General features: G+C 36.7%; 2 protein-coding genes across 7 annotated transcripts; one reads left to right on the plus strand and one right to left on the minus strand.

Annotated features, from left to right (window-relative positions):
• The first annotated feature begins 936 nt into the window (after nucleotides 1-936).
• On the plus strand, nucleotides 937-3,745 carry LOC121244844. Its single transcript, XM_041143065.1, has 2 exons — nucleotides 937-1,379; nucleotides 3,275-3,745. Exons 1-2 carry the CDS (start codon nucleotides 999-1,001, stop codon nucleotides 3,485-3,487), a joined length of 594 nt encoding a protein of 197 aa, XP_040998999.1. The 5' UTR covers nucleotides 937-998; the 3' UTR covers nucleotides 3,488-3,745.
• A 1,494-nt stretch (nucleotides 3,746-5,239) lies between these two features.
• On the minus strand, nucleotides 5,240-26,263 carry LOC121244528 (cleavage stimulation factor subunit 77). 6 transcript variants are annotated; one of them, XM_041142637.1, is made up of 23 exons: nucleotides 25,981-26,263; nucleotides 25,787-25,867; nucleotides 25,591-25,653; nucleotides 24,810-24,919; nucleotides 23,411-23,511; nucleotides 22,275-22,336; nucleotides 22,007-22,147; nucleotides 21,731-21,859; nucleotides 20,937-20,983; nucleotides 19,712-19,775; nucleotides 19,114-19,234; nucleotides 18,793-18,851; nucleotides 18,647-18,715; nucleotides 17,822-17,962; nucleotides 17,416-17,480; nucleotides 16,923-17,019; nucleotides 16,601-16,660; nucleotides 9,847-9,999; nucleotides 9,042-9,144; nucleotides 8,870-8,971; nucleotides 8,069-8,242; nucleotides 6,500-6,721; nucleotides 5,240-5,602 (listed from the first exon to the last, which is right to left on the minus strand). In XM_041142637.1, the coding sequence occupies exons 1-23, from the start codon at nucleotides 25,990-25,992 to the stop codon at nucleotides 5,415-5,417; spliced, it is 2,364 nt and encodes a 787-aa protein (XP_040998571.1). In that variant the 5' UTR covers nucleotides 25,993-26,263; the 3' UTR covers nucleotides 5,240-5,414. The 6 variants fall into 6 exon arrangements, with proteins under 6 accessions (XP_040998571.1, XP_040998575.1, XP_040998574.1 ...); XM_041142641.1 differs by having other exon boundaries at nucleotides 8,870-8,965; nucleotides 9,042-9,108; nucleotides 25,978-26,263; XM_041142640.1 differs by having other exon boundaries at nucleotides 9,042-9,108; nucleotides 25,978-26,263.
• Nucleotides 26,264-26,959: the final 696 nt, after the last annotated feature.

A 26,959-nucleotide genomic window follows, 5' to 3' on the forward strand; every position in this document is an offset into this window, starting at 1 on the left:
TGCATGAAAAACAGAAAAAATAAAAGAACAAAAGATGTTCTCTAATGTCCCTTAAAGTATGCCTCGTTGCGATGCAGCATGCGTTTCTATACAGATACAATGATTTTGGGCGAAAAATCCTATTTATAAGTCGACGTGAATTGCACACTTATGGGAGGTTTGGATATTGAGTTGAGATGAGATAAAAGTTGAAAGTTTGATAAAATATTATTAAAATATTATTTTTATTTTGAAATTTAAAAAAGTTGAATTATGTATTGTATTTTGTGCGGAAGTTTGAAAAAATTGTAATAATTAGATGAAATACTTTTTCAATCCAAACAACATCTTAATAAAATATTTACATGACACAATTTGATTTCAGAGTCTTAGACACATCCATAATTGTGTGAAAGATAAGAATTCACCTATAATATATATATATATATATATATAATTTATCTTAATCTTTTTTTAAATCAATAGATTTTTTTTTTTATATAAGAGGATAGGGGTTTTGAACTCAGATTTTTCATTTGGAGAACCAGGTCATATACCATCAGGTCATTAGACTGTTAGATAATAGATTTGATTCTATACTAAATAATACATCAATACGAATATATTAATGGCATCAACTTGGTTTTTCTATATGTTGAATAATTTCTTGCTAATATTACAATTTGATTGTCTAAAAGAATCAAATTGATTTTAAAAATAATATATGGGGAGTTATTTAAAAAATGGAACATGATTAAAATTTTATTTATCATGAAAACTTATTTTAGTATCTAAATTTTAATATATAATATATTTATATTAATTAATAGAAATAATCAAACTTCTAAAAAATACTCGAGTGAAGCTCCACAATTCAATTGATTTTTTTGAATGATTAATTTTTTATTTTATTTTATGTGATAAATAATTTATCATATATTAATAAATAGAAATAATTTAGTGTATTACACAGCGTTAAACAGAAACTCTTTGGTTGAGCACAAGACGGCCAGAGCTAAATGGAGAAGACAGAGAAGGAGGCCGAAGCTGCCGAAATAGTCCCAGAAATCGAGGAAGCGGGTTCGGATCCGGACGGTTCTCCTCAACCTACGGACCAGAGCCGGAGCACGAGAACCGTGAAGACCAAGGTTCCAGAGGTGGAGATCCGTCTGTTCAGGCAGGGTAAGGGTCCGATCGACGTGTTCAAGTCTAGCCTGGGCGGCTGGGACCAGGACCAGCTCGAGGTCCGAGATATCCTTGACAAATACGGGTTCAAGTCAATCTTTGCATTCAATCCAAGGTCGGGGCGCGGCCTCGCGATCCGGTTCAACTCGAGGAACGGACGGTCTGTGTTGACTTACAGAGACGGATCGGTGATTTACGTCGATGGGGAGCCCAAGGTACTTCTATCGTAGATTTTGTTGTCCATTTTGGATAAATTGATTTTTTTTTTCTTCTCCTTAAATTTTCTGCATATTGTCGATAAAATTATCTGTTTGATTGCTGAGAAAACTAGGAAACATGATTCATAGAGAAAGGAAATATTAGATAAATTGGCCGGAATTCTGTTCCGTTGTTGAGAAAGTGTAAGAAAAGAAAGATATATTGAATCATAATTTGTAGGTTCGATTAAAAGCAATTTAAAACCAGTCGATTGTATCCAATGCATATATTTCTTCCTCCTGTTCACGTTTGGTGTCATTGGTGAAAAGATCTCCCCAACCAAGAAACCTTATATCTTCTAGTAAGATATGATTTCAACTTTATCTCTGGGTTTAATCACATGATTAAGCCAAAAAATAGGACCATAGAGGCAATGGTTGTGACGTCCTTTGGACTCCCTCATTGTTTTTCAATATCCAAAGAATGGAATTTCATCAAAAGGAATAGGCTTTTTCCGTAAACATCATATTCACCTAATTTCTTCAGTTTGGATTGTAATGCAGTTTCATGGGATAAAGTGCATGAGATAATGCCAGATAAAATCTCTTTTCCACTTTTTCAACTTCTTCTTGACTCTAGCAACTTCCTTCTTAGGTTAGGTTCATTTGATAACATTTAGGGTCTCCAACCAAAATTTGAATTTGACTCAAGACAAGTCTTGAGTGAGGGGCGTGCTTTCAACCAAAGTGCTGAGTTGATGTCACTTAATCATCTTTCAAATAAAAGCTTCTCAAAACTCATTTGAGAATGGTATTTGAACCCAACAGCCTCTCCTTCCCAATTAAATGTAGCTCAGTAGTGGTTCAATCTCTGCAAGTACAAGTCTCTTTATCTCTCAAAGAGGAAAATGTGACTTATTTGCCTTTAACAGATTGAAATTTTGTAACAGCTAGAAGTGGAGAGAGTAGCATTTTGTAAAGGCAAAGTCTTGTATATTCCCTTCCTGCCCAAATGCTTCCTAACCATTAGGATGATGATTCAGTCAATTTAGATGTTCCAAGGGGCGTCCTAGAGACCACCTCTCATGCATAGACTGTTATGGACCCAGTGGAAAGAATAGTAATATAAACCATACAAGAGAACAAAGAACAAGAAGATAAAGATAATGGCTACAACTTGGAGTATTCGAGGTCTCCAATTCCTCCCAAACGAAAATACAAGTTCAGCAATAATTTTCCAGATCCCCTTCATCTCTTTCTTCCTCTCCCTTATACCCACGCACAACACTCCCAAGCCTCCCAGTTGTAACTAACATAAGAAAATGCTAAACCGACACTAAAAGGAACGCTGCCTATCTGACAGGCAATAAAACGCATAGCAAAAGGAAATAAACAAAACACACAACTTAATCAAAGTGCAAAGCTTAACTAAAATATAAAACGTCGTGTTTCTTCCCTTTCTCGACGTCACCGTTCTGCATCCGGTTCATAACATAGACCAATAAATTAGCATGACCATCATCACCCGATTGAATGCTCCTTGGCATAATTGTCATGACCAAATGCCCTTAAGGACTTTACATTGAAGACCTCTCATCCGGGGATCATTTGGAGAAAAAAAAAAATTGCTAAATCCCACACTGCCCTGAAAATGATAGATAGGATTTGTAGATGTGATTTTCCATTATTTCTTTCAGTTTCTTTTCTGCCTTATTCACGCAAACAGCAGTGCTTTGTGCATTGTGCGTAAGCAACTGATTTTTCTTGGCAGGGAAAAGCATCATGGACATAAATAGTAAGAAGTTGTGCTAATCTTAGTCGGACCTTTCTTTTTCTTCTTTGTATGTGGGCATTGCAGAAATCCGTTTTCAGCATCTGATTATGACTATCGTATTTGTAATCTCTAATTGCAGGACTCCTTGATGAAACCAGTAACCAAGATCTTGGTGGGGGTTGCAGTAATAACCATTTTAATAACATTGGTTTTGAAGGAAACTCCAGTGTGGGTCGAGAAATTTAACATTTTTGGTGGGAGCTTTCCTCCATGGATCCTGGCTTGTGTGGTTATTGTTTTCACACGGACAAGGAAGAGAACAAAGGACTTCTTGAAAAAGTTTGGTTGGTGAACAAGATTTTTCCCCCTTTTCTTAGAGCTCATCAAATCTTACTTATTTCTGAACCAAGATTTTCTCATAATCATCCATATGTTTACATTCGACTGTAAAAAATGTTTGGGATTTGTTTGTAGATGATTTTGGTTTTTCCCATGTCTGAGTTGGCTGAGATCCACCTCAATTATCATAAAACTAGTGCCTGACGAAGCTGTGACTGGAATGATTACGTGTCATATTTACTATTTTGAAATGTAAATGGAATTCCATTAATTTTAATGAGTGGATTTAAATCATGCAGATGCATCCTATGTCCAGGAAATCATTTTGCTAGTTCATATTCTGGAGTGCCATCTGCCATGGACTCCGAACACCATGGCTTCCTTCCAATTTTTCAGAACGAATTTAGTACTTCTTTTTAGGAGGCCCTAATTCCAATTACTACTGATCAAAGTTACAAATTTCGTTCCAAAATATGATTCAGTTAGGAGTTCTCTAAGGTTGTGATGTGGCATGGCTTTTGTGAGATCAGATTTTAGCTCGTAGCGAATCGAAAGGGTTTTTGATGCCTTACCAATTATCTTGGAAAAGAGACAGTGCAATGTTTTGATATGACATGTCGGGCTTCATCAACCTTCTATCATGTGATAATTAATCTCTCTCAAACTTTTCATATATAGTTGGAAGTTTTTTTAAGAGGCTTCTTGTTTGTACTATTTCAGCTAAAAACACTCATGGGATTGGCCAAAGTGGTGAAGTCCTTGATCTTGAGATATTATTCCCTTCAAGATCTAAGGTTCAACAGCTCATGAGTGCAAACAATCTTTTGAAATCATACTTCCTAATAAAAAGTCAACGATTTAACCAGTTCTATATAGAAAATTTTTTGAGGATGCGGTACACAAGACTGAGATTTACTCTGCAAGGATGGGTTTAAAGGACTGCTTTGGAGAGGTTTCCGATATTGAAAAAAAAAAAAAACAATTTCAGCAAAATATTTATAAATCTGCATATTGATATACTAAATATATGACTGAGGTGGAACTTAAAACGTCCAAACTTAACGTAGACTTAGACCTTTTGTAAAAACGTGAGTCCCACTAAAAAAGTAAGTTTTTTTTTTTATATATTTTTTTTAAAATAAGGTCCACTTTTTTATAAAAAAACTGCACACGACTTGTTTTATTTGAAACTTGTACATGTAAATAACAAAACTTATGCAATTCATATATGGAGGATTCTTTCCGAATGGAAAAGGCCAACTTGCCAAGTTATACACATCATAACTCCAGCAGTTGAGATTGAAGAGTGTACTTTTGTAACGTTTTGTTGAGGGGTTTACGTCGAGATATGGCAATAGATTTGACTTGCCCAAGTCGAATATTAGGATTGAAGACCCACATAACATTGCTACTAAATAATACACAACTTTTCCGATCGAAACCCACATTCAAGTTTAAGTCGTTTGGATAGAACCTGGCATTCTCCACTATTACCACTACAAAACAGGCCAGGAGTTTTTCAACTCGTCAACAAACATCATATGCCTATTCCCAAGTGCACAAGTCGGTCATAGTTTCATGTCAAAATTATTCAAAGCTAACTACATTTTCATCCGTAGAATAATGGCTAAGCTGGAAAGCTGTGGGAACCATAGGAATTACATATGGAGACTGGAGTGTTCCTATGTAATGAAATGTTCTGTCGTTTCCTCATCAGAGATGTATATCAAAAGGTTATTCACATGACTACATATGAACGTGCGAGTTAGCGTGAAAAATTGGCTAATATTAATGACAATGATTTAATAGCATGTGAATAAATTTACAAGCTTAAGAATGAAAGACTATTAATTGGAAAAGTAAAGAAAAAATTTCATCTACAATCTACAAAAATAGGGAAAGGAATAAATAGAGGAAAAGAAAAAGTAATGGAAAGCTAATCAGCCAGTGCTACCAGACAAATCTCCAGAAAGTGCACTTCCATATGAAGCTGATCCTGTTTGTGAAGTGGTAACTCCTCGAGCTATTGTAGTCGTACCTCCTCGAGATTTCTGGATCTGCCGTATCCTGAAAACATCTCTAGGTAGTGGCTGGCTTTGGACAGTGGCAGTTTCATCGTCTTCTTGTCCTTAAATGGTCACATGTGTAGCATTAGTAAAATGCTTTGAATGTTTAGGAACTCGATTAATTGACATCATTCTCATTGTTATGAAATGGCATATGGTGGGCATGAGGCGGGAGTGAAATGTTTTGAGCATGAGCCTTGGCCCCAGGTTGGGACCTGATCACAAACAACAAATCCAGGCTCAGACCCTGCCCCATCGACCGCCCTAGCAATTGAGGAACTTTTAGACTTATCCAACAATAAACTGGTATAACTCTACTCAATAGGTAGACTGAATAGGGAAACTTACGGGAAAAACACACTTTGCTCCCTCCAATTACCAAATGTTTACATTTTGTGTACCAACTACCAAAACTGACACATTACATTCCCAAACTATCAAAAGGTTACAATGTGCACCCTCTACAAATATCCAACCACAAGACTCTGCTACATCACCCATTTTCACCAATCTTAACGGGAAAAATTAGATGAAAGTGTTATTTCAATTTTTGGTGATTGGAGGGTGCAATGTACCAATTACGACAGTTTGGGGCACAAAATGTAAAACGTTTGGTAATTAAAGGTCAAAAGTGAATTTTCCCAAAACTTATACCCAGATAATCAATTCTAGCATAAGGCGCCACATCAGAGCATTCTAGATAAATTTCTTTTAATCCACTGAAGTCAAAACTGTATCACGTCTGAGATATCTTCAAGTAGTATAAATAAGCATTGAATTGATCTGTAACGTGTGCAACGAATATAAAGCAATATATGGGAGCATCTTAGTTAAATTTCTTCTAAAGAATCAAAATTGATCTCTAACATGCGAGGAATACTTTTTAGAAGGGAGGTACTTAATGTGTACAATAGCATAGAATAACATAAAAGAGTCACAAAGAAGGGAGTTACACATACTGTCTAGGTCTTTCCTTTTCCCTGCTTGTCTGTCCCTAGTTGTTTTAAAAGATGCGGCACTTGGGATGGGATGGGACTTGCTGGAACCAGAGAGGACACTTGTGGTAGGGGCAGAACCACCTGACAATTGCACTGAGGAAGTGCCTAACTTGCCAGTCTGCCCTGCTGGTATATCACTCTGCAAGCAAATAGATAATACAACATCCACATCCGGTGTTGGGCCTGAAATTCTCAAAGAAAGCAAATTTCATCCAGCAGCAGTGCAAGTGATTCATAATCCGTCAGTACCATAAATTAAAATCAAGTAAATTCAGCTTTAAGAAACCCAAGTTTGTGCAAAAGGAGGATTTCAATGCAGATTAAATTAGAAGAATTGAAGAGGACTTCAATGCAAGGAGGGGGGGGGGGGGGGGTGTGTTTGTGGTGTCTCCTGCATTAGAAGTTTATAACAAAGTTTGGAACATCCTTATGAACAGCCCTAATGATAACTTTACAACTTACAACCATAAACCCAAGAGTACTTTTCTACCCATTAATCAAATAGATTAGTAGTGGTTCATCTTGTTGATGCAAGAAACATGGCAGCACATTAATATTGAATATAATATTTCAGTGCGCGTATATATGGTAATAAGCAAATTTTTTTGTAAGTAAAATGAGATTTTATTAAACCAAGGCTGCGTTTGGATGTTGAACTAAGTTAAGCTGAGTTGAGTTCTTTATGAATAGTAGTGAGTTGAGATAGTAGAGTGAGTTTTGTGGGGTCCACCTAAGATGAGTTTAAATGGGTTTGGATGTTAAGATGAGTTTATATGTATTTATGGGAAGTTGAAAAAGGCTGTGGGTCCCACGTGTAAAGAAATGTTGAATTGAAAAAGGTCGTGGGTCCCATGTATAAAGAGGTTTTGAGTTGAGATGAGTTTAGTAATTTGAGAGTTGGGTGTTTGGATGTTAGACTTAGCTTAAAATAGACTAAACTGAGTTAAACTCAGATGAGTTTAACAACCAAACGGGGCCCAAGTAATTAATAGCCCAAGTACACATGGTAATAAGAAAATATATGATTTTTTTTTATTCATTGATTTTTTTACCTACTTTTACCTACATTGCATTTCAAAAGTTTTGATCACATAATATAAGTCTGTCAAAGCCATCATAGACACATTACACTTTTACCACATTTTACAAGAAAAATAATAAATAACCATGTCAAGAGAATTTGATGCTGAATATTTGCGTAGCATAGCACATTGAACGAGGCATCAAAAGTGTTGTGTTGTACAATTCAAATACTGCTCTTCCAACAAGAAAAAAAAATGTATTTTCAACAAAATTATTAAACCTTTCCCTATATCTCAACAGAGATAGCCCATAGACAAAGCAGACAGGCAACAAAGGAAACTGTTCCATCATACCGACAGGCAGGACTACACGTTTCACTCTGGTTTGAGCAATCAAATTGGGTGTTCTCACAGAGAGTTCAAAGTTAGAACAGTAAGAAAATATATGAATTATCATCTTGGCATTGATAATAATTACATAAAACAGGAATCAAAGTTTGGAAGTTACCCTCAACAACAGGCAAGCTTGCTAGAAATGCTACCAATGCAGGTGGTGTTGCTTTCAGTATTTCATCAAATGCATTGGTCATCCCACCACCCACTATTGCAGCAGCTGGATTTGATAAGTTGCTATATGCAGCAGGAACTCCAGATGATGTTGTGCTTGGAAGAGTCTCTATCCCTACAGTCAATAAGATCAGCCATCAAGTAGTAAATCCACATGATGCAATAATGTGAAATACTCACTGTAAAATCATTATCACAAAAAATGACCAGGTCAATCCTTTTCCCTTTCCCCTTTTTCTTTTTAAGTTAATATAGCACTAAGAGGGAAGAAAACAAAAGGCACATTACGAGGGATTCATGTTTCCAAAGAAAACTTAGAAAATATCGTTCACCTTCGACTAATTATTTATCAATGAATTGTTTCCTTTTTCAGTTTCAGCAGTTTATCACCACTTAGGTGGCTGTGACATGCAATCTGCCTTATTTATTCTAGAGATTTTGAAGATATCATCCCCCATAGAAATAATTATCATCAAACATCCACACCCTTCCTCGTAATATTTTGGGAATACTTTGCGAAACCATGTGCTTGAATTGGATCATTTTTTCAATGGTTCGGTATATCTTTAATGCACAGGAAAAAAATTTTGTTTTGTACTAGAAAATAGTATCAGCTTTATTGGCAATTGGGCATCATACTGTAGTGTTCAATTCTATGATTGTCGGGTAAAGTGCCAGTGCCACATTAAAAAAATTAAGAAAAATAAAGCTAAATCTTTAATCAAGAAAAAGAATCACATACCAGATTTTTGTCTTGGGTCATAAATCACCATCTTAGAAACATCAGGATTAACAACCTTTGCAGACACAGTTGAATTGCTTATCAGGCCCGCATAATCCTTATCTGCAAGAATGGTGAGGTGAACCAAGTGATGATAATAAAATAAATTATAAGAATAAAATGATATCAGTACCTACAGACCCAGGTCCATTAGGCAGAGCCAACTTCTCAACCTTCCTATCCATATTTTTAGCAAGCCACTGAAAAGAGGGGGAAAAAACAGGTCTTGGAATTATCTGTAGATAAAAGACATAAACAAAAAATGATTGCAGAAACTCTACACAGTTAGAATACATTGTTCTCTGTTACATTGTTCTCTGTTATTGTGTCCCCTTATAATTGTGGTGGAGAGCTATGCTTCATAAACGAGCACATGCATCTGGTCTGGGGCAACAATGCATAGGCCTCACATGTTTTTCTGATCAGTATATCTCAACATATGTTAGACCCAGCTCTATGGAAAAAAAAAGGCATTAAATTGTAAAGTATAAAATATTTTTCCCTTGCCCCATAAAACAGAAAGCGTAAATGCTAAATTGGTAGCTCCCAATCTATGTAATTCAGCCTTTCTCTATCTTTTTACCCCACATATTTACATATATTTATTTCCAAGGAACCCACTTTCACATAAATTACGTTATAATAAATGCAAAGTCACGGACCCAAAGTTTTTTTTCTTCTTTAGTCAGACCCAAAGATCAAGGCTTTGCTAAGAAAAGTTCAAAAGGATTCTCAAACTTTTTCCAGGGCACATTTGAGTCTTCAAAATTGCAGGCTTACCAATCTCATAAAACTTTCTCTTACATTATGTCAAGATCAGAAATAAACGACAAACATGTATCAGGATGATATTAGGTAAGGACGATTGGTAATAAACGATTTTCTTACTGCCAATAATCACAATCATATGAACAACAAAACATTCTAATCCGATGTACCTCTTGCCGTGCCAAATGATCCAAATCTTTAGAAGAGCATGGCCAAAGATCCATGAAACTGTAACGTGAGACAACATCTTGCAACGATCCCACTAATGCTGATGCTCCTTCTTCCCCTGTTCTAGAAAGAGCTTCTTTCCTTCTTTGTTCAACCTACATGACATTAACAAGGGGCAAAATTTTCAGTCAATGAGATTCTCCGGTGTTCTTCAGCAAGCAAGATATGTGCTAGCGCACTCCAGCAAGGAAAGGACAATATAGGCACTACTTCTAAGATATAATAACAATAACATATTGCGTGAGGTTCTTTACAACCAGAATAATTTAAGCTTGACCAGGGCACTCCAGTGCCTTCGGCAATATAACTTTTCAAAGCATTAAAATCACATACAAAGAACCAACTCCTCAAAAATTATTTAAATAAGTTTGCATACAACTAATAAATTCAAGCATAAAAGCAATAGTTGCAATTATGATGATAGCTTTGAAGTTGTTCCGACTATGGCAATATAGCACAAGGGCCTCCAATAAAGCATACAAGTGCAAGTGAAACAACTAGAGAATTAAGCACAAACAACGCTTACTTGATGCCAAAGTTTCTGATATTATAAATAATAAAATAAATTTAAATCTCTGAAGATATTCCATCTCAGTTGAAAACACAAGCAAAGAGAGACTTTTAATTGCTTTTTGGTTGCAAGTCAAAGCTATTATTGGTGCTTTCGATATAAAGGTATCTTTTCATATTTGTGGAGATTATTATTGCATGATAGTTAATGAAACTTTTTTTTTTTTAATAAGTAAACAAGTATTATTAATTCAAGAATGGGCAACAACTGCCAATTACAGAAGTCATTATACCCTATCTACATAGGTGCATTAGAAACTAAGAAATCATGAAGGTTCATGCCATTAAAGTCCACAGCAATTGCCCAAGTACAAAGAGTCCTAAAAAAGAAAAGTTTAAGCTCCACCATAGATCTCTTTGTCTTCAAATGTCCGCTCATTGCGTTCCTGCCACGCACCACATGATACAAATCGGAATCATTTTCCAAACCGCTTTTATCTGTTGCACACCTCGAATGGAGGTCTAGCACGCCAATATTTCCACCACAATTACTGGCATCACCCACGCCAGATCCATTCTTTTAAACACCTCATGCCAGAGAGACCTAGCAATCTCACAATGTAAAAATAGATGATTCACCGACTCACCCCCACTTTTACACATGCAGCACCAGTCTGTAATGATTATCCTCCTCTTTCTCAGATTATCCGTAGTGAGAATCTTGCCTAAGGAAGCTGTCCACACAAAGAAAGAAGCTTTGGGTGGAGCCTTGTTCTTCCAAAACCTTCTCCAAGGAAACTATATCTCAGGTTCTTGTGTGAGAACCTTATAAAAGGAACGAACTGTGAATACCCCTCTCCCGGCAAGAGTCCACCACAAACCATCTTCATGCTAGATATTCGGACGACAAGAATACAACAGACTATACAAATCTACAAAACTCCCCTCCTCCCAGTCTTGTGTCGCCTGGTTGAAATTGAAATTCTAGTGTGTACTCCCACCCGAGATTCCCATAACCTCCGCCGCTGTGGCATCTTTGTCACTTGCGATCAGGAAAAGAATAGGAAACAAATCTTGAAGAGCACTGTTGCCACACCAAGCATCCTTCCAAAATCTGATCTTGGACCCTATACCCAACTGAAACTGAGTATGATGATAGAAGGCCTCCCACCCTCTTCTTATATGTTTCCATAGCCCCACTCCATAGGCGCCTCTAACTTCTCTAGTACACCAACCCTCCCTTAAACTACCATATTTGTTCTCGATCACAGCTTTCCATAAGGCTTCTGGTTCCTTAATATATCGCCACAACCATTTTCCAAGTAACGCCCGATTAAACAACCTTAAATTCGTAATACCCAACCCGCCATTAGAGATAGGACGGCAAAACCATCTCCCACTTGACTAAATAAAATTTAAATTCTTCTCCTAAACCACCTCACAGAAAATCTCTCTGTAGCTTCTTAAGTCGACCGGTCACACTTGCCGGTATAGGGAATAAGGATAAGAAATAGGTGGATAGATTAGAAAGTGTACTTTTGATCAACGTAATCCGGCCCCCTTTCAACAAGTACATTCTCTTCCATCCTGCCAATCTCCTCTCTATTTTTTCAATCACCATAACCCAAATCGAGCACGTCCTCGAATTTAAAACCAACGGGAGTCCCAGGTACGTCATAGGAAGAGAAGCTATCTTACAACCCAATATCCCAGCCAACTCTCAGACATTCTGGACTCCCCCAATCGGCACCAACTTGGATTTATCATAGTTCACTTTTAAGCCAAACACAACTTCAAAACAAAGAAGCAACGCCTTCACAGCACGCAACTAATCTTGATTGGCCTCACACATAATAAGCATATCATCTGCAAACAACAAATGAGAAACAGTAGTAATACCCTTACTCAGGGATCCAATCTAAAAACCACTTACAAAACCATTAGCCAACAAAGCCGAGATCATCCTGCTTAGTGCCTCCATAACAATAACAAAAAGTAGAGGAGATAACGGATCCCCTTGTCTCAAACCACGAGAACTCGGAAAATAACCCTCTGGGCTGCCATTGATCAACACAAAGAATCTTGCCGTGGAAATACACTAGCTGATCCAGGACCTCCACCTCTCCCCGAAACCACACCTACCCAGTAGATATAGAAGAAAATCCCAATTAACATGATCATACGCCTTTTCCATATCTAACTTGCACATAATCCCTAAACTCCCAGCCTTCACTCTACTATCTAGACATTTATTGGCAATTAGAACCGCATCAAGAATCTATCTACCCTTTACAAATGAGTTTTGAGGCTTAGTTACAATCTATCCCAACACCACACTTAATAGATTAGCAAGCACTTTAGAAATAATCTTGTAGACTCTATTCACTAAGCTAATAGACCGATAATCCATGATCTCAATAGCCCCCACCTTTTTAGGTATTAATGCAAGAAAAGTGGTGTTAAGACTTTTCTCAAAATTTTCAACCGAGTACAACTCCCGAAACACCTTCAAAAAATCTTCTTTTATCACCTCCCAACATTCTTGGAAAAAGCCCATAGAGAAACCATCAGGTCTGGGAGCCTTATCTTTTACCATATTCCTTACTACATCATACACCTCTTCCTCCTCAAAAGCCATTTCCATCCTAGCTACAACCCCCATCTCAATAGTGTTAAATACCAACCCATCAAGAGTAGGCCTCCACCCCACCTGCTCAGTAAGGAGCTTCTGAAAGAAATCAACAACATGATCTTTAATAACCTTCTCTTCTCTACACTCCACCCCCCTTAATTTTCAGTACCTCAATGTTATTGTTTCTTCTATGCGAGTTTGCAATTCGATGAAAGAACTTTAAACTCCAATCCCCTTTCCTTAACCATAGTGCTCTTGACTTTTGTCGCCATGACATTTCTTCTTGTAAAATAATCCTCTCAAGATCTGCGACCAACACAGTTCTTTGCGATTGCTCCTCCTTAATAAGTGGCCTCCCTTCTTGGAGTCTTTCTAATTCCTGAAATTCCATCCACTTGATCTTTTTATTCTCCCTTACATTTCCAAAAGATTGTTTATTCCACTCCTTCAAGTCTCTTTTTAAGGCTTTTAGTTTGTTCGCAAAAATGAAACTAGGTGTACTATTGAATTGATAAGAAATCCACCATTTTTTAACCCTCTCCACAAAACCTTCTGATTTCAGCCACATATTCTCGAACTTAAAGTATCGTCTACCACTATGAATGCCTCTGCAATCCAGCAAAACAGGCCAATGATCCGAATTTAAGCGTACCAAACGCTTTTGCCATACTTCCAAAAAATGGCTTTCCCACTCAGGTGAAATTAAAAAGCAATCCAAGCGAGACCAAGTCTAGTTATTTGACCATGTGGGGTGGCCCCCTACGAGAGGAAGATCTATCAAATTCAAGTCAAAGATACACTCTGAGCACTCCATGCTTGCAGGCCTCAATCTTCTTCTTCCGAAGCTTTCACTTTGGAATCTCACAACATTGAAATCACCCCCAATACACCAAGGAAGATCCCACCAACTATATACCCCTGCTAGTTCATCCCATAATAATCTTCTGCCAATGTCTAGATTTGGTCCATACACACCTGCAAAAGGCCATAATAAAGCGTCGGACACACTTTTAAAAGAGCACGCTATCATATATCTCCCTATATATTCCTCCACTTTCTCCACCACTCGCCTATCCCACATCACCACAATTCCTCCCAATGCCTCTATAGAGGCCAAGTATATCCAATCCACATGAATACCGCTCCATAAACTTCGCACAATCTTCCTATTTATCATCTTCAGCTTTGTCTCCTGTAAACAAACAATGTCCGCTTTCCGCTCACAAAGCAAGTGCCGAACCCGGTGGCGCTTATCTACCTCGTTGAGCCCACGCACATTCCAAGACACAATCTTAGGCTTTATTTGGGAACAGCCAGCCCCTTCCCTTTTACCCTATTCCTACTAGAGCTACCCTCTGAATTCATCGACCACGCCAATTTTTTAAGCTCCCGAATTTTCTTCGAGTCCCCCTTCCTTTTTTGTTGATGTCCATCTTCCATAGCAGTTAACAATGCTATTAACTGCTCTTCATACCCCTCACAATCAATCCCCACATAATGTTGGATCTCTTTCACCTTATTTATAACCCAATCTAAGGCTTGGTTTAGATAACAATAGTTTAATGGAATAGGAACCCCCCCTCCTATTAATCTAAAAATTCTGAAACTCTTCACCCACCAAAATCTCATCCAAGCCCACCTGATCGCAAGCCTCAGGGAGAAAAAATTCATCCTCCACCGAATGCATAAGGTCGACCGAATCTTCATCCTCCTCAGCCAACTCGAAATCCTCATACAGTTTGACAGACAGGTTCGCCGGAGCCAAAACCACATCTCCTCCAATCATCAGCGACGTCTGAGCTTCCTTCGGGGGAGAGAAGTGCGATCCGAACTCCACCAACACCTTTTGCACACAGTACACCGGCGGAACATCATCGGCGACCTCCATCACCTCCACTGGCGACATCTATGCAACCTCCACCTAATCCTCCGCCGACGGCAAGCTATCCGGCACGAAGTCGAGACTATGTCACTCGGCGGGACACACTGGGCTAGGGGTCTCGATGCAGCGTGAAATTGCCATGGGCTGAGAAAAGCTCGCCCCGATCCCAGGCCCATTACAATGGGCCCTGGGCTTAGATGGCCCAGCCCCATCACAAGGGCCCGAACCCCTCGACCCCTTCTGCTTGGCCTTAGTCCAAGTAGGCCCACCCATCTTACGCCATACAGCCCGTCCCTTACCAATTTTAACTTTCTGTTGGGCCTCACTCTGGCTTTCCTAAACCCATCACCCATTGCCTTCTGTTTTCCTTTTAAGTCCCCTTTTTCATCCCTTACCTTAAACAGACTGACAACATCAAGGATTTCAGCCATATCCTTCTGCAGAAGCCGTAATTGCCCCTGCACCTCCAACAACATCTTACAGACCTCCCATGCCTCCTGACATGCCACTGAACTTCTACTATGGGAGTGGCTCAACGCACCATACGGCTTCAACGGAGCTTCGCGACGCCCATGTCCCCTGACAAAGCCCATCACACAACCATCACCTTTCCTCACCACGTTCAGCATCGTCGTAGAGAGTGCCTCCTTATACGACCGTGTCTGGTGCCTCATCGCCCCCTTGACAACACTCGACTGACCTCCACCATGTACCTCCTTTCTCGACTCTAACAGCACCTCTCGCATCTTCCTCCACCCCCAACCATTCTCACCTTCTGGAATGCATAAGACATTCCTCCTCCCACCTGGTTATACTCAGCAACCTCAAGATATCTCCCTTTGCAATTGAGCAACGCTGAGCAATAAAACTACAATATCCTTCTCTAGTTGCTAAATACACCTCCTTTCTTCCTCCTCTCATGCACTCCTTTAACACCTTCCCAAGCCACTGCATTGAAGATGGACCCAGCAAAACTGCATGTTCTGTCTTCCAGTTTCTCTCGGTGACTCGCAGCAGTCCACCCCCAGCCTTTGACAAAATAAAACATCTGGATTCAATCAGCACCTCTACAAGACAACCCATCTTAACCACCACAATAACTCAAAATCCAGTTATCATAGCACCATCAACGAGGAGAAACATTACAAGACGCAGCACGAAGAAGAAAAATGCTCATGTGTACAGAGAGAAAATTTTAGGAGGAGAGAGGAACATTGACTTCATAAATTAATGAAACTTATGAAGTCAATGTTCCAGCAGAATATTCTTGCTGGAAGAATATACTTGCTAAAGGTGATCAAGAACAAAACAACAAAACCAACCATGTGATCCATGCTAATTGCATAGCATCGCACCACACAGAAATGGAGACGAGACACTATGTCCATTCATCTGTTTAAGCAACATAAAACAAATATGAAGTGTCAGCTGAATAAGAGATGGTATAGCAACATAGTAACTAACCTGTGCAAAAGCATTTACTTTAAAAATTCTAAAGGTTACACTGAAAAGGAATCTCGAATTATTTCATTAAATTATAAAAAAAAAAAAAAAAAAAAGATGGAGGATATATGTAAGCTGAAAAACTCTCATTCCAGATGATGACTCGGCTTGTTGTTCTTAGTTGTGAATTGCAAGAGTAAATTCATAGAAAGAGGACAACAATAACTACCTTCAACATGCTTGCCAGATCTCCGTAAGTTTGCTCAAATTGGGCAAATCGTTTCCAAACCTACAAAAATAGGATACATGAAAACCATGTAGATTCTCCCAATAAAGCAATAATGGAAATTAGATATGAACAAAAAGAGATGGTATAGGTTTAGAAATTATTATCACTCCTCTCTTACACAAAACGCATAAAGAACTTAAAGGTACTGGCCATAATCTGTACCTCTGTTAAAGGCCAATAATAAATTTGCTTTAGTTAAGTGATAAATACAAGAAATAAAATAAGATAATATAGGTATGGACATGAGTGTGTGTGAGCCTACCTCAAGAGATTCCTCTGGTGGGAGTGAACTCAGTGCCCGCTCAAATAAGGCCCGGATATTTCTATCATCATTCAAGCGTGTCAAAAAATCTGCATATCTGTGACATTTAGGAAATTAATAACTTATATTTAGAAGCTATATTATGAATAGGACAATGATACTTGGACTAACAAAGTGACCAGAATTGTGACTGAATGATTTTTTCTTTTATTTTTTTAATTTTCTATGAATAAAAAATTATTTTTATAACTGATTTTTCATTAAAATAATTCAAAAAGTGAAAAGAAAATTGAAAAGAAAAAATCAATTCGGTCACAATATCGGTACAGAACATTAGTCTGAGTATCAGTATCCTTATGAATAAGTTAACATGATCTCTACATTATGAATAAGACAAGATGATCTCACTAAGTGCTGGTAGAATATATCATGGGCACATCACCACAGCACCGTAACATGAATAATTTCTGCTTTAAGAGATATATGAACTCACTCAAGAATGTATAGAGGCTCATGCATAAACCGTTTCAATCCCGCTTCAAAAACATTATGTGCAATCTGCATGGTGTGGAAAATAGAACAATGACTTGTATGTGTTTAGCCTTTATAAAACATACCTAACAAACCATCAGAAAGTAGAGAATCAACTTTAATTAGTTGCTGAACTCCTCATACTTGGAGAATGTTTAGGTCAGAAACAAATATAGGTGCATCCAAGAAAGTGGGAAGAGAAAGGGGGGACAAAGGGCAGAGGAAAGCAATTAATGGCAATAATCATCTAAAAAAACAATAATCTTGTTGGTTTTGTAGAATCTATAACCATGTCACCAATATAAAGTACCATTAAGTTGGAAGACAAGCCCAAACATGAAAATTTAAATTAAAAAGAAAAGGAGGACCTCTCGATCCTTGTCAAGACAAAAGGCCATCATTGCATAAGCAACATATACGTGGTATGTGCAATTTGGGGATTTCCGAGCATCTAAAAAGTACTTGCGAGCTGCTTCAACACCCTCAGTCCTTCTTAGAAAGCGAATAAACTGCAGCATGAGACAAAAATAACATCACTGTCAGAAACATTTATGGACTAGCCGTGGAATATGCATTTTATCAAATCTATTTTCAATCAAACAAAACATTGTGGAAAAAATAAAACTTGACGTCCATCACATTAATAGAATATCCCAACCAACTAAGAAATGAAGAAAGAGAAGTTGTATTCTGCAAGGCCAGTTCCAAGAGAAATTCTTTATCATCCCTTCTTTCCTATTGGCTTGAGGAGTCCCATGTGTTAACCTAGATTGTATAACGTTTTCCTTCTTGACTTTCTAACTTATTTCACTTCATGCTAAGCCATACAGCTTTTCTTTTTCAAAAATAACATCTTTCTCTACCTTTCCTTTGGGCATTCACTTTATCAAAATTTCATTATCTACAAACAAAATGCTATTTGGTTTGATTTCAACTAAGAAAAATCATATGTACATAAGGATTGGCTTTGAACTGACCCTAGTGTGCAGCACAAGAGCATGAAGCTTCTCACTTCTCTTGTACCAGCATGCAGACTCACCACATGATTTTCAGAACCAAAGATCATGAGACTCCTTTTAGTCTTGACCTACCTCATAGAGACCTAGAGAAACATCTCCCTCTCTCAAGACCAGTGTCAACCATGCTACTTACTCTAAAGCGAAAAGTACACTAAACAATTCAAAGTCACTTACTTGAATATGTGCAAGCGTCGTTGTGTTAACATCATCCCCTAAAAGGCTCTCATATATTTTCTTTGCAGACTGCAATAAAGCAGAGTGAAGTTCAAAGACCAAGAACTGGGGAATTGAGCAAGTGGAAAATATGCCAGACACTGTACCTGAATTGCTCCACGAGATTCCTCCAACTCTGCATATGCATACCTTAGCATTTCTGAGTCTGTGAGGCAAAAAAAAAAAAAAACAAATGAAAAAAATAATAATAATATGGGTAAAAGATAAGCATGCATACCCAGGTCATGTGAAATACAAGGTATACCAGAAAAAAAGCATAGATAAAACTGAAATTTATATCAGAATAACAAAACCCTACATACCAAGAATCAAGCTATATACAAAGAGTTAAGAAGAGAAGTGAGCATTATTGAAGAATAAAAAAGAACCTAATTGAGTAAAAGACACAAAACAATAAATGAATTTACCAGGAAGAGCCTTCAAAGCTCGCTGAAATACTTTGACTGCAGTATCTACTGAACCACTTTTTGCATGCCATGTCGCATAGTCATACCAGATGTCAGGATAATGGTACAGATACATCAGACACTGAATAACAGCACAATGTAATGAGTATACTAAAACTGAAGCAAAGGGCAATCTTGTTTATGAAAATGGAGAAACATTTTGATTTGTAGCAAGAGTGAGATTGCAAACATCTGATTAGGATCAAACAAAACCAATTATTTTTATTTTTTTCATAAGTAAAACCAATCATTTTTATAGAAGGAAAAGCATAACTAAAACTTTCCTTTTTTTTTATAGGTCATAACTCAAACTTTCCTTTTCGATCTCACAAAAATCAAGACAAAGTAATGTAACCAAACACTGTATCCTTATAAGCATTTTATATAATCAAGCAGATTTACTAGTTTTAGAGAATTTAGGCAAGTGTGCAACATATTAGTTGCAACTTATATTTTTTCTTGTTTTATATATTGCAAGAGTCGTGCTTGGCCTTTATGTTATCAAAGAAAGAAAAAACAAAGCTTCAATTCATATATGATGGAGAACAAACTATATTACCTGTTCATATGTGAATATAATTCGCTTGTTGGAGGATGCACTATCTATCCTCTGTGGGTTTCCCCTGGAATTCAAAGTGTAATTAGATCAAATATATAACTTCAGTGAAGTTCCCAATTAAATCAACATCCATAAAGCAAACAAATATGCATGCCAGAGCTACCAAAAGATTTAGGGCTTGTTTGGGAAGTGAGATGATCTCATCTCATCTCAAAACTTTTCATAATTTCCTTCCCAAACATCACTCAAACACAGACACCTTTCAATTTCAAATCCAACTTTTTCATCTAATCATTACAATTTTCCCAAACTTCCAAACAAAACACAAAAAACAATACAAAATTTTCAAATTTCAAAAGAAAAATTATATTAAAAAATTATATTCTAACAATATTTTAAATTTATAATATTTTTATTCAACTTTTGCTCTCTCCTTTCCCAAAACCCAATAAAACATCTTAACTTACACCATTTCACTACTATTCACAAAATTCTCATCTAATCTCATCTCATTACCCAAACATGCCCTTAGTTCTACAATAAGAATTACATCAATCTCTTTCAACTATTTAAAGATCTTATTCAAAGACTTGAAGATCTGGGGCACAACACCCAATGGATTTCCATTAAAAAAAATAATGTATTTAATCAAGAATTATACATACGTTCACTATAATTTATCTGCCAAAGTTTGATTCTTCTCTATTGTTCATCAATATTCTAGCATAATATTCCACAGCATAAAAATGGTTACATGTATATAAAAACTTTCCTAATCCAAAAGACATTTTGAAACTTTTCTGCATTTGGTAACTTTGTCACATGGTACATAAAACTTTAAACCATTAAGCTCTAACTCAAACGGCACTTCGTTCCCCCATTACAATAGGTTGGAGGGTGGACTCAAAACTCATTGTGAGCATGTCTAACCTTTAACAAGAAAGTAAATAAAACTTCCATTATTTAAAATTATCACCAGTAGCCGAATGGTATATATATATATATATATATATATATATATATATTGATAAGCAAGCAAGAAGAAATGAATGATACATATTTCTGAAAGATCTTATACTAGCAAAATTTGAACCCCCCTACCGCTTAAACCAAAGACCAAGTGAAATAGACCTTTCAATCCAAACACAATAACATGAAATCACATCTGAGACGAATATAAATGCATGCTGCTAGAACAAAGGGACACAGTTGCCCTGCTTCTTACTTCTCAAAAGCTAACAACCGTTTCCATCCCATCCATTGCACTTCTTCCTGTGAGAACACCACAAATTACTAAGTTTTTGGGTAAATAAAGATTCCAGAATTCTATAAAAAAGAGTACTAGGGGTACAACCCAAGTACACAAGAAGTATATAAAAGAGAACACCTAGTTAAGGTGAGACAGGAGAACAAGAATTCAGAAAATATACCAAGGATGAAAAGGCGAGTAATGTTGGGGTCAGTTGTCCAATGTAACACCTTATGTTTTCAGTTTTATAGTTATGGAAAAATTGATATTTTTGAATTACTGATTTCCATAACTATATAGAAAAAATAAGGTTTTCGGTCAAAAAGCTTATAACCTAAAAATGAAATGCAAATATTGCAATTGCCTTCATTTCCATTCAAACAACACTATATCAAAAGTATATTTATGCCATTTTTTGGAACTCAAAGTTAAAAGTATGATATTGTTTCCACATAACCAATTTATGCAGGCAAGATGACCAGGTCTTAAAACTACAAATCACAAAACCATCTTGCCCTCGAATATTAAGGCCAGTCATTGCAGCATGTTTGCTTAGACAACCAACTTTTTTGCACAAACCAGCCAAAATCACACGCTAGGAAGCTATGTTAGAGAAAATAACACTTTAGTCACAAGTTGCTTGCTTGCTTCTGAAAATCAATGTTCAGACATGCACCTTTATTGCTTGTTTGACTAACAGAAAGCAACCACTACAAAAACTATCTTTGGGTCAGTAGTTACAAAATGCAGCACAAGAAGCAGATATTTGCCTTGTAAGAGCCAGATGGTGGTACAGCCAGCATATTCCAATCAATTTCATCAACATATTTCTTCCGCTCCCTGTAGACAGCCCTTGCACTGTTAAACTTGGGCTGATATTCTGACAACAGTCCTTTTGCCTGCACATTACCATGTCAGAAGATGCCAGTTTCTAGAAAAGTACTGCCTTCTAAACTAAATAGTACGCATGTGCGCAACATATTAATAATGTACATGTAATACCAACTACTTCAGATTACACTTTCAATCCAGAATGAAATAGTTACCAGTTGGCGGCTAACAGAGTTTTCAAAGTTCTCGTAGTCCCTCCAAAGTTGTTCAATGTGATGAGTAGGAGTAACAATAGCTTTTTGGTACACTTTCCTGACAGCAGTCATTCTTTGTGACTCTTCCTGAGTGCTTTGAGCCTGCATGATCATCTCACTTTTAACATGCAAAATGACAACAAAAACAAAATGCAAATAGCATTACCGTTCATTCTATTCAACCCAGTGAACTCATAAAATGTAAAAGATGATGGTGAGCTCCACATACCGGCAACGACTTTAAGAAGGTGATGTACTCCATCCAAATAGGCCCAGATGCTATGTCTGCTCCTGGAAACAGATTCAACGAATATAAGCACAATCAGATCATTCTGAATCAGTAACACAAACACAATCCAGCCTTTCCAGAAGACGAATCCATCTTAATTATATACATCTAATTGTACACAAAATTTACCCATATTTTTTTATTTATGGCTGTCTAAGAAGTAACTAGCATGGTCAATACTCGCTACCTTCTCAAGAGATGTAGAAAGCTTATTTTCTTTTATTTATTACTCATTAGCAGATTTTCTCTCTTTCCTATCCTTTTTTTTCTTTCTATAGTGGAGCTGGTCACATTTAATGCCAGATCACAGCCTAAAATAAGCAGATTAGAAATTCCACCAATAGCTTGTCAACTTCCTCTCTCTCATATCCCTTCAGCTGTGATTTAAAGAATGAAAAAAATAACAAGTAGGACAATCATTCCCATCAAAAAAAGAGAAAAAAAATATCAAATCATTGAATTCTCAGTCCTCAAAGCAAACCAGCTTCCTAAATAACCTAGAGTGGAAAGTAATCGATATAAAGTTGAGATACCTTGTGTACTTTAATCATGAACCGGCAGATTTCAAAGCATTTTTTTTTTATGACAGGGGAACCACCCCACGGCAAAGCCCTTAGGACTCACCCATGGAAGCTAAACCCACCCCCAGGGAGACAAGCACAGCAACCCACCACCATGGCCTCCCACTTAAATCGTAGTTTGATCCCAGGGGGAATTGAACCTATGACATGGGACTCATGCACACAAGTTCTCCCTTAACAACATCCACATAATACCTTCTCGAATGTTTTTAATCTCAAATGGGTTTATGGAACTATAATTACATTCTTACCTGTATTTTGCACAGCCAAAGAATTTGAACCACAAGTATGTATTGCCATGGTATGACAATACTTGTGATCAAGATACCAACAGTCTAAGGCAAGTTTCTAAGTGAAACATTTGGTCTATAATTTTGGAAACTTGGAATGCTATTGGGAAAAGAACTTGTTCCAAATTTGAAATAACAATAGATGTACAAATGTGAAGCTATTGCAGGGGAAAAAATCCTGAAAGGCTTAAGAGAGAGCACACACCAACATAGTTGAGCATAAAATCAAAAGCTTTTCTAGTCTCTTCTTGACCCTCTAACCCCTTGGACTCATTGGCCATTTTAATGAAACGAATGTAGCACCGCCTACAAAACCAATAAGCAACACAATTAAACAAAAGTAAGAATAATATTGCCTGACTAAGAGATGACCTTCCTGAATAAGAAATAATAAAATATAATGGGCTAAGAAGAGAGGTAAGCCATATAAAGCAGGTCACAAGCTATCAAAAGAATAATGAAGGGCAACAGATCATTATCTTATTGAAACGGAACTTCTAAGAGATCTATTTCTTGATTAAATAGATATATAGGATTAGCCCTCTTAAACTCAAGTGGTCAAATAGTATTCTTCACACATAAGACAATAAAACAATTGGATCCTTTACGCTTAGATAAAGCCATGTTGTATATTGAGCATAAATATTAGTTCATTTGAAGAAGCTGCCGTCGCAAGGTTTACATTTAAAGGATAAGGTGAGTCTACAAACTATTCTAACTTTGGACAGAATGAATTGATGTCACCCATATAAAAGCGTACGACATTCGACCAGATTAGCCGCCATCATTGTCATGCCTGAAGATGTAGATCCAGGCAGCACATCAATTTGATGTCCTTTTGAACAATATTATAAAATCATTGCTTTACTCATTGAGACTTCATCCTGTCTTTTACAGATATATCCTCTTCTAGCTTGATCTATTTATCTTCTTATATACCTCTCAATATTAAAATGAATGTAAAAAATCATGATTGACAAAGGAAACCCAGGGTTGAATTGACAGGTGGAAGTAAAGACCGAAGTAGAGAAAAAAATAGTGTAGAATTGAATACTTAGAATTGCGTATGCTTAAAATTCCAGCATCAAATTCTCCCCACTTCACCGTTTCACTATGTGTAGAATCTAATGCACATAATGGACTTTCCTTTGTGTTTTCTTTTTTATTAGTAGAGGAGGGAAAAGCGAGTACAAGTTCATTGTGTGCATCATACTTTCCAAGACACTATAAGCTGCTCTTCAGTTACAAGACACATTAAAACAATGACGAAGCAATATTGGAATTCAACAGCATTTTGGAGTTCCCAACTTGCAGCAGATATTGATAAACAACGCAGCAACCACTCAAGGTTGGGAAATTTGGGGTGGTGGCCAGCACATGATTTCTAAAACTAAAAGTATAATAGTTTCACCTCTATATCAATATTTTATAAGTAATAATAACTTCATTAAAAAGCGCAAAAGGCACAATCCAAGTACACATATACAAGAAAGACACCTATCAATTTCAACTCAATATCAATGCAAGTACGATTCATCAACCAGTACCATATAAATGTAGAACATTTTTTTGAGAAGTATATGAATTTAAAACATGAAACATACCAAAGAGGTATTTGAAGACAGTTTAGCAAGCAACGGCTAAATATCTGTTTGGTAGCATCATCATTATTTACAGCCATGTGTGCCTCAACATACTGCTTCCAATATTTTGCCTGAAGAAAAAGGGGAGATAACTTTAGCAGTCTTTTTTTTTATCAGTAAATAAGAATTTTATTGAAAATAGGAGAACCCAAGTACGACAACTTTAGCAGTCTATACCACCAAACTTCTCAAAAATGAAATAAATACCATTTCCAACGTATTGGTAAAACTTTAGACCAATAAAGTTAGTTGATCAGGCTGCGTGCCTTGATGCACAAGATTCAAAAAATCATAGAACTGGCATTTAATTGACAAATATATTACAGCATGCGAATTACTAGATGCATTGTCCACAATAAGCGATAATTAGGCTTCAAGGGCATCATGCAGCAATGTCATTTGAATAATTAAAACTTGAAAATGACTTTGGATGAAGTAGCCATCCACTTGCACAATAAAATGCTCTATAACTTATTTCTCCATATTAATACCAGCAAGTTTAATCATGTTGATCATAGGACTGAAGTTCCTCTAAGTCGAGAGTAAGACTCAATTTCATGCTGCCTAGAATGGCGGCATCATAATCATATGAAGTGAAAAGCAATAAGCAAATTTCAACAAGTGAGATCACTCTACTAAGAATTCATAACAAGGAAATCAAAAGGGAAATGCAATCCCTTGACAAAGCCCTTGAGAAGAGGTGATAATAATTACACAAATGAAGATAGTTAAAGGAACTCACGGCTGTTGGAAAAAGTGTAAGAAGTTGCTCGTATATCGGTGCAGCCTCTGTAATGGGCAAATGCTAGAGAGAGAGACGCGTACAATATGTAAATTGAAATGGAAATAGCATTCAGCACCAGAAAAAAAGAAGTGAAATTAACAAAATATTTTTGCTGAATATGAAAGTAACCGAATTGAAAGTATCAGAATGACACCTGCGCCTCATTGGCTAGAACTTCTGCGGCTTCGACATTGTATTTATCATCCAAGGCTTTACTGTCGCCCATTGTTTTATCCTGGAATTCCAATTTAAATTAATTACATAGATTTTCTTGGTGACAAGAAAGAAAAAACAAAACAAACAAACAGAACAAAAATTCAAACTTGAAGAAAGAAAAAAGGGCACCACGGTGGAAGACATAGATTGGAGCAGTGTCGACCAATGGAAGCAGCGTTAGGAGCGCCAGGAAGATTCAGAGACACCGTTAGGAGGAGGATTCCTAGATACTAAGGACAAAGTACATCCATGGTGATATGAATATGAAGGGAAGTACACCTACAGGCCGGATTTTAAACGTAGAGATGGTATTAGGTATGCTTACGGTGTCGAACCTCGACTGCTGAATTTGGGGAAAGAGAGACTGTCGAGACTATGGTTAGTGTTAACTGTGTAAAAGCTGCCGTGGACGTTAAATTTGGAGTGTTAATTATTAAAGGTTTTTTAATCCCAAGGATACCATAAAAGGAAAATTATATTTAAAAGCACGTATATAAAACGCAATCTTTACTAGAAGTGTAATTGATCCGATCTGGGGGTTATGGACCGAAAATTTTAGTCCAATATTGTCTGAATAGATCGATTACCCCTATAAACCAGACTAGACCGTTAGTTGGTTCAATCGGCCCAATTCAATCAATGAACATTTTGTTTCTCTTTTCTTTTATATAAATTGAAATTATATAATTTATTTAATGTGGATTATGTAACTAATTAATTATAATTATATTTAATTATAATTATATTTATAATGTTAATAGTTACTTAGTACTTTATTATTAATAATAACCTATATTAAAATTCTTATATTTTGTTAATGAATATTAACTAATTTTATTGTCCAATGCTTATTTGCAACTTAGATATCTTTAAAAATAATTATTTAATTACTTTAACTAAGGCTGCATTTGGATGTTGAACTGAATTGAGTTGAGTTGAGATGATAAAATATTATTATTATTTTGAGATTTAAAAAAGTTAAATTGTTTATTATATTTTGTGTTAAAATTTGAAAAAATTATAATGATAAATTGAGATGAGTTGATTTGAATTTAATAACCAAACGTACCCTAAGTGTAAATCGTAGAGCATGTATCTAGGTTTGGTCATG

This window comes from Juglans microcarpa x Juglans regia, chromosome 8S (assembly GCF_004785595.1).
Source record: "Juglans microcarpa x Juglans regia isolate MS1-56 chromosome 8S, Jm3101_v1.0, whole genome shotgun sequence".
NCBI classification, from domain to species: domain Eukaryota; kingdom Viridiplantae; phylum Streptophyta; class Magnoliopsida; order Fagales; family Juglandaceae; genus Juglans; species Juglans microcarpa x Juglans regia.

What these genes read in the sequence shown, in the direction of transcription:
- LOC121244528 (XM_041142636.1), bottom strand. An exon ending in TTCTAGCCAATGAGGCGCAG is followed by an intron (nt 25,654 to 25,786) that starts GTGTCATTCTGA and finishes CTCTCTCTCTAG; the next exon opens with CATTTGCCCATTACAGAGGC. An exon ending in CACCATCTGGCTCTTACAAG is followed by an intron (nt 20,984 to 21,730) that starts GCAAATATCTGC and finishes GTGTTCTCACAG; the next exon opens with GAAGAAGTGCAATGGATGGG.
- LOC121244844 (XM_041143065.1), top strand. Translation starts at nt 999, where the DNA reads ATGGAGAAGACAGAGAAGGAGGCCGAAGCTGCCGAAATAGTCCCAGAA. An exon ending in ACGTCGATGGGGAGCCCAAG is followed by an intron (nt 1,380 to 3,274) that starts GTACTTCTATCG and finishes CTCTAATTGCAG; the next exon opens with GACTCCTTGATGAAACCAGT.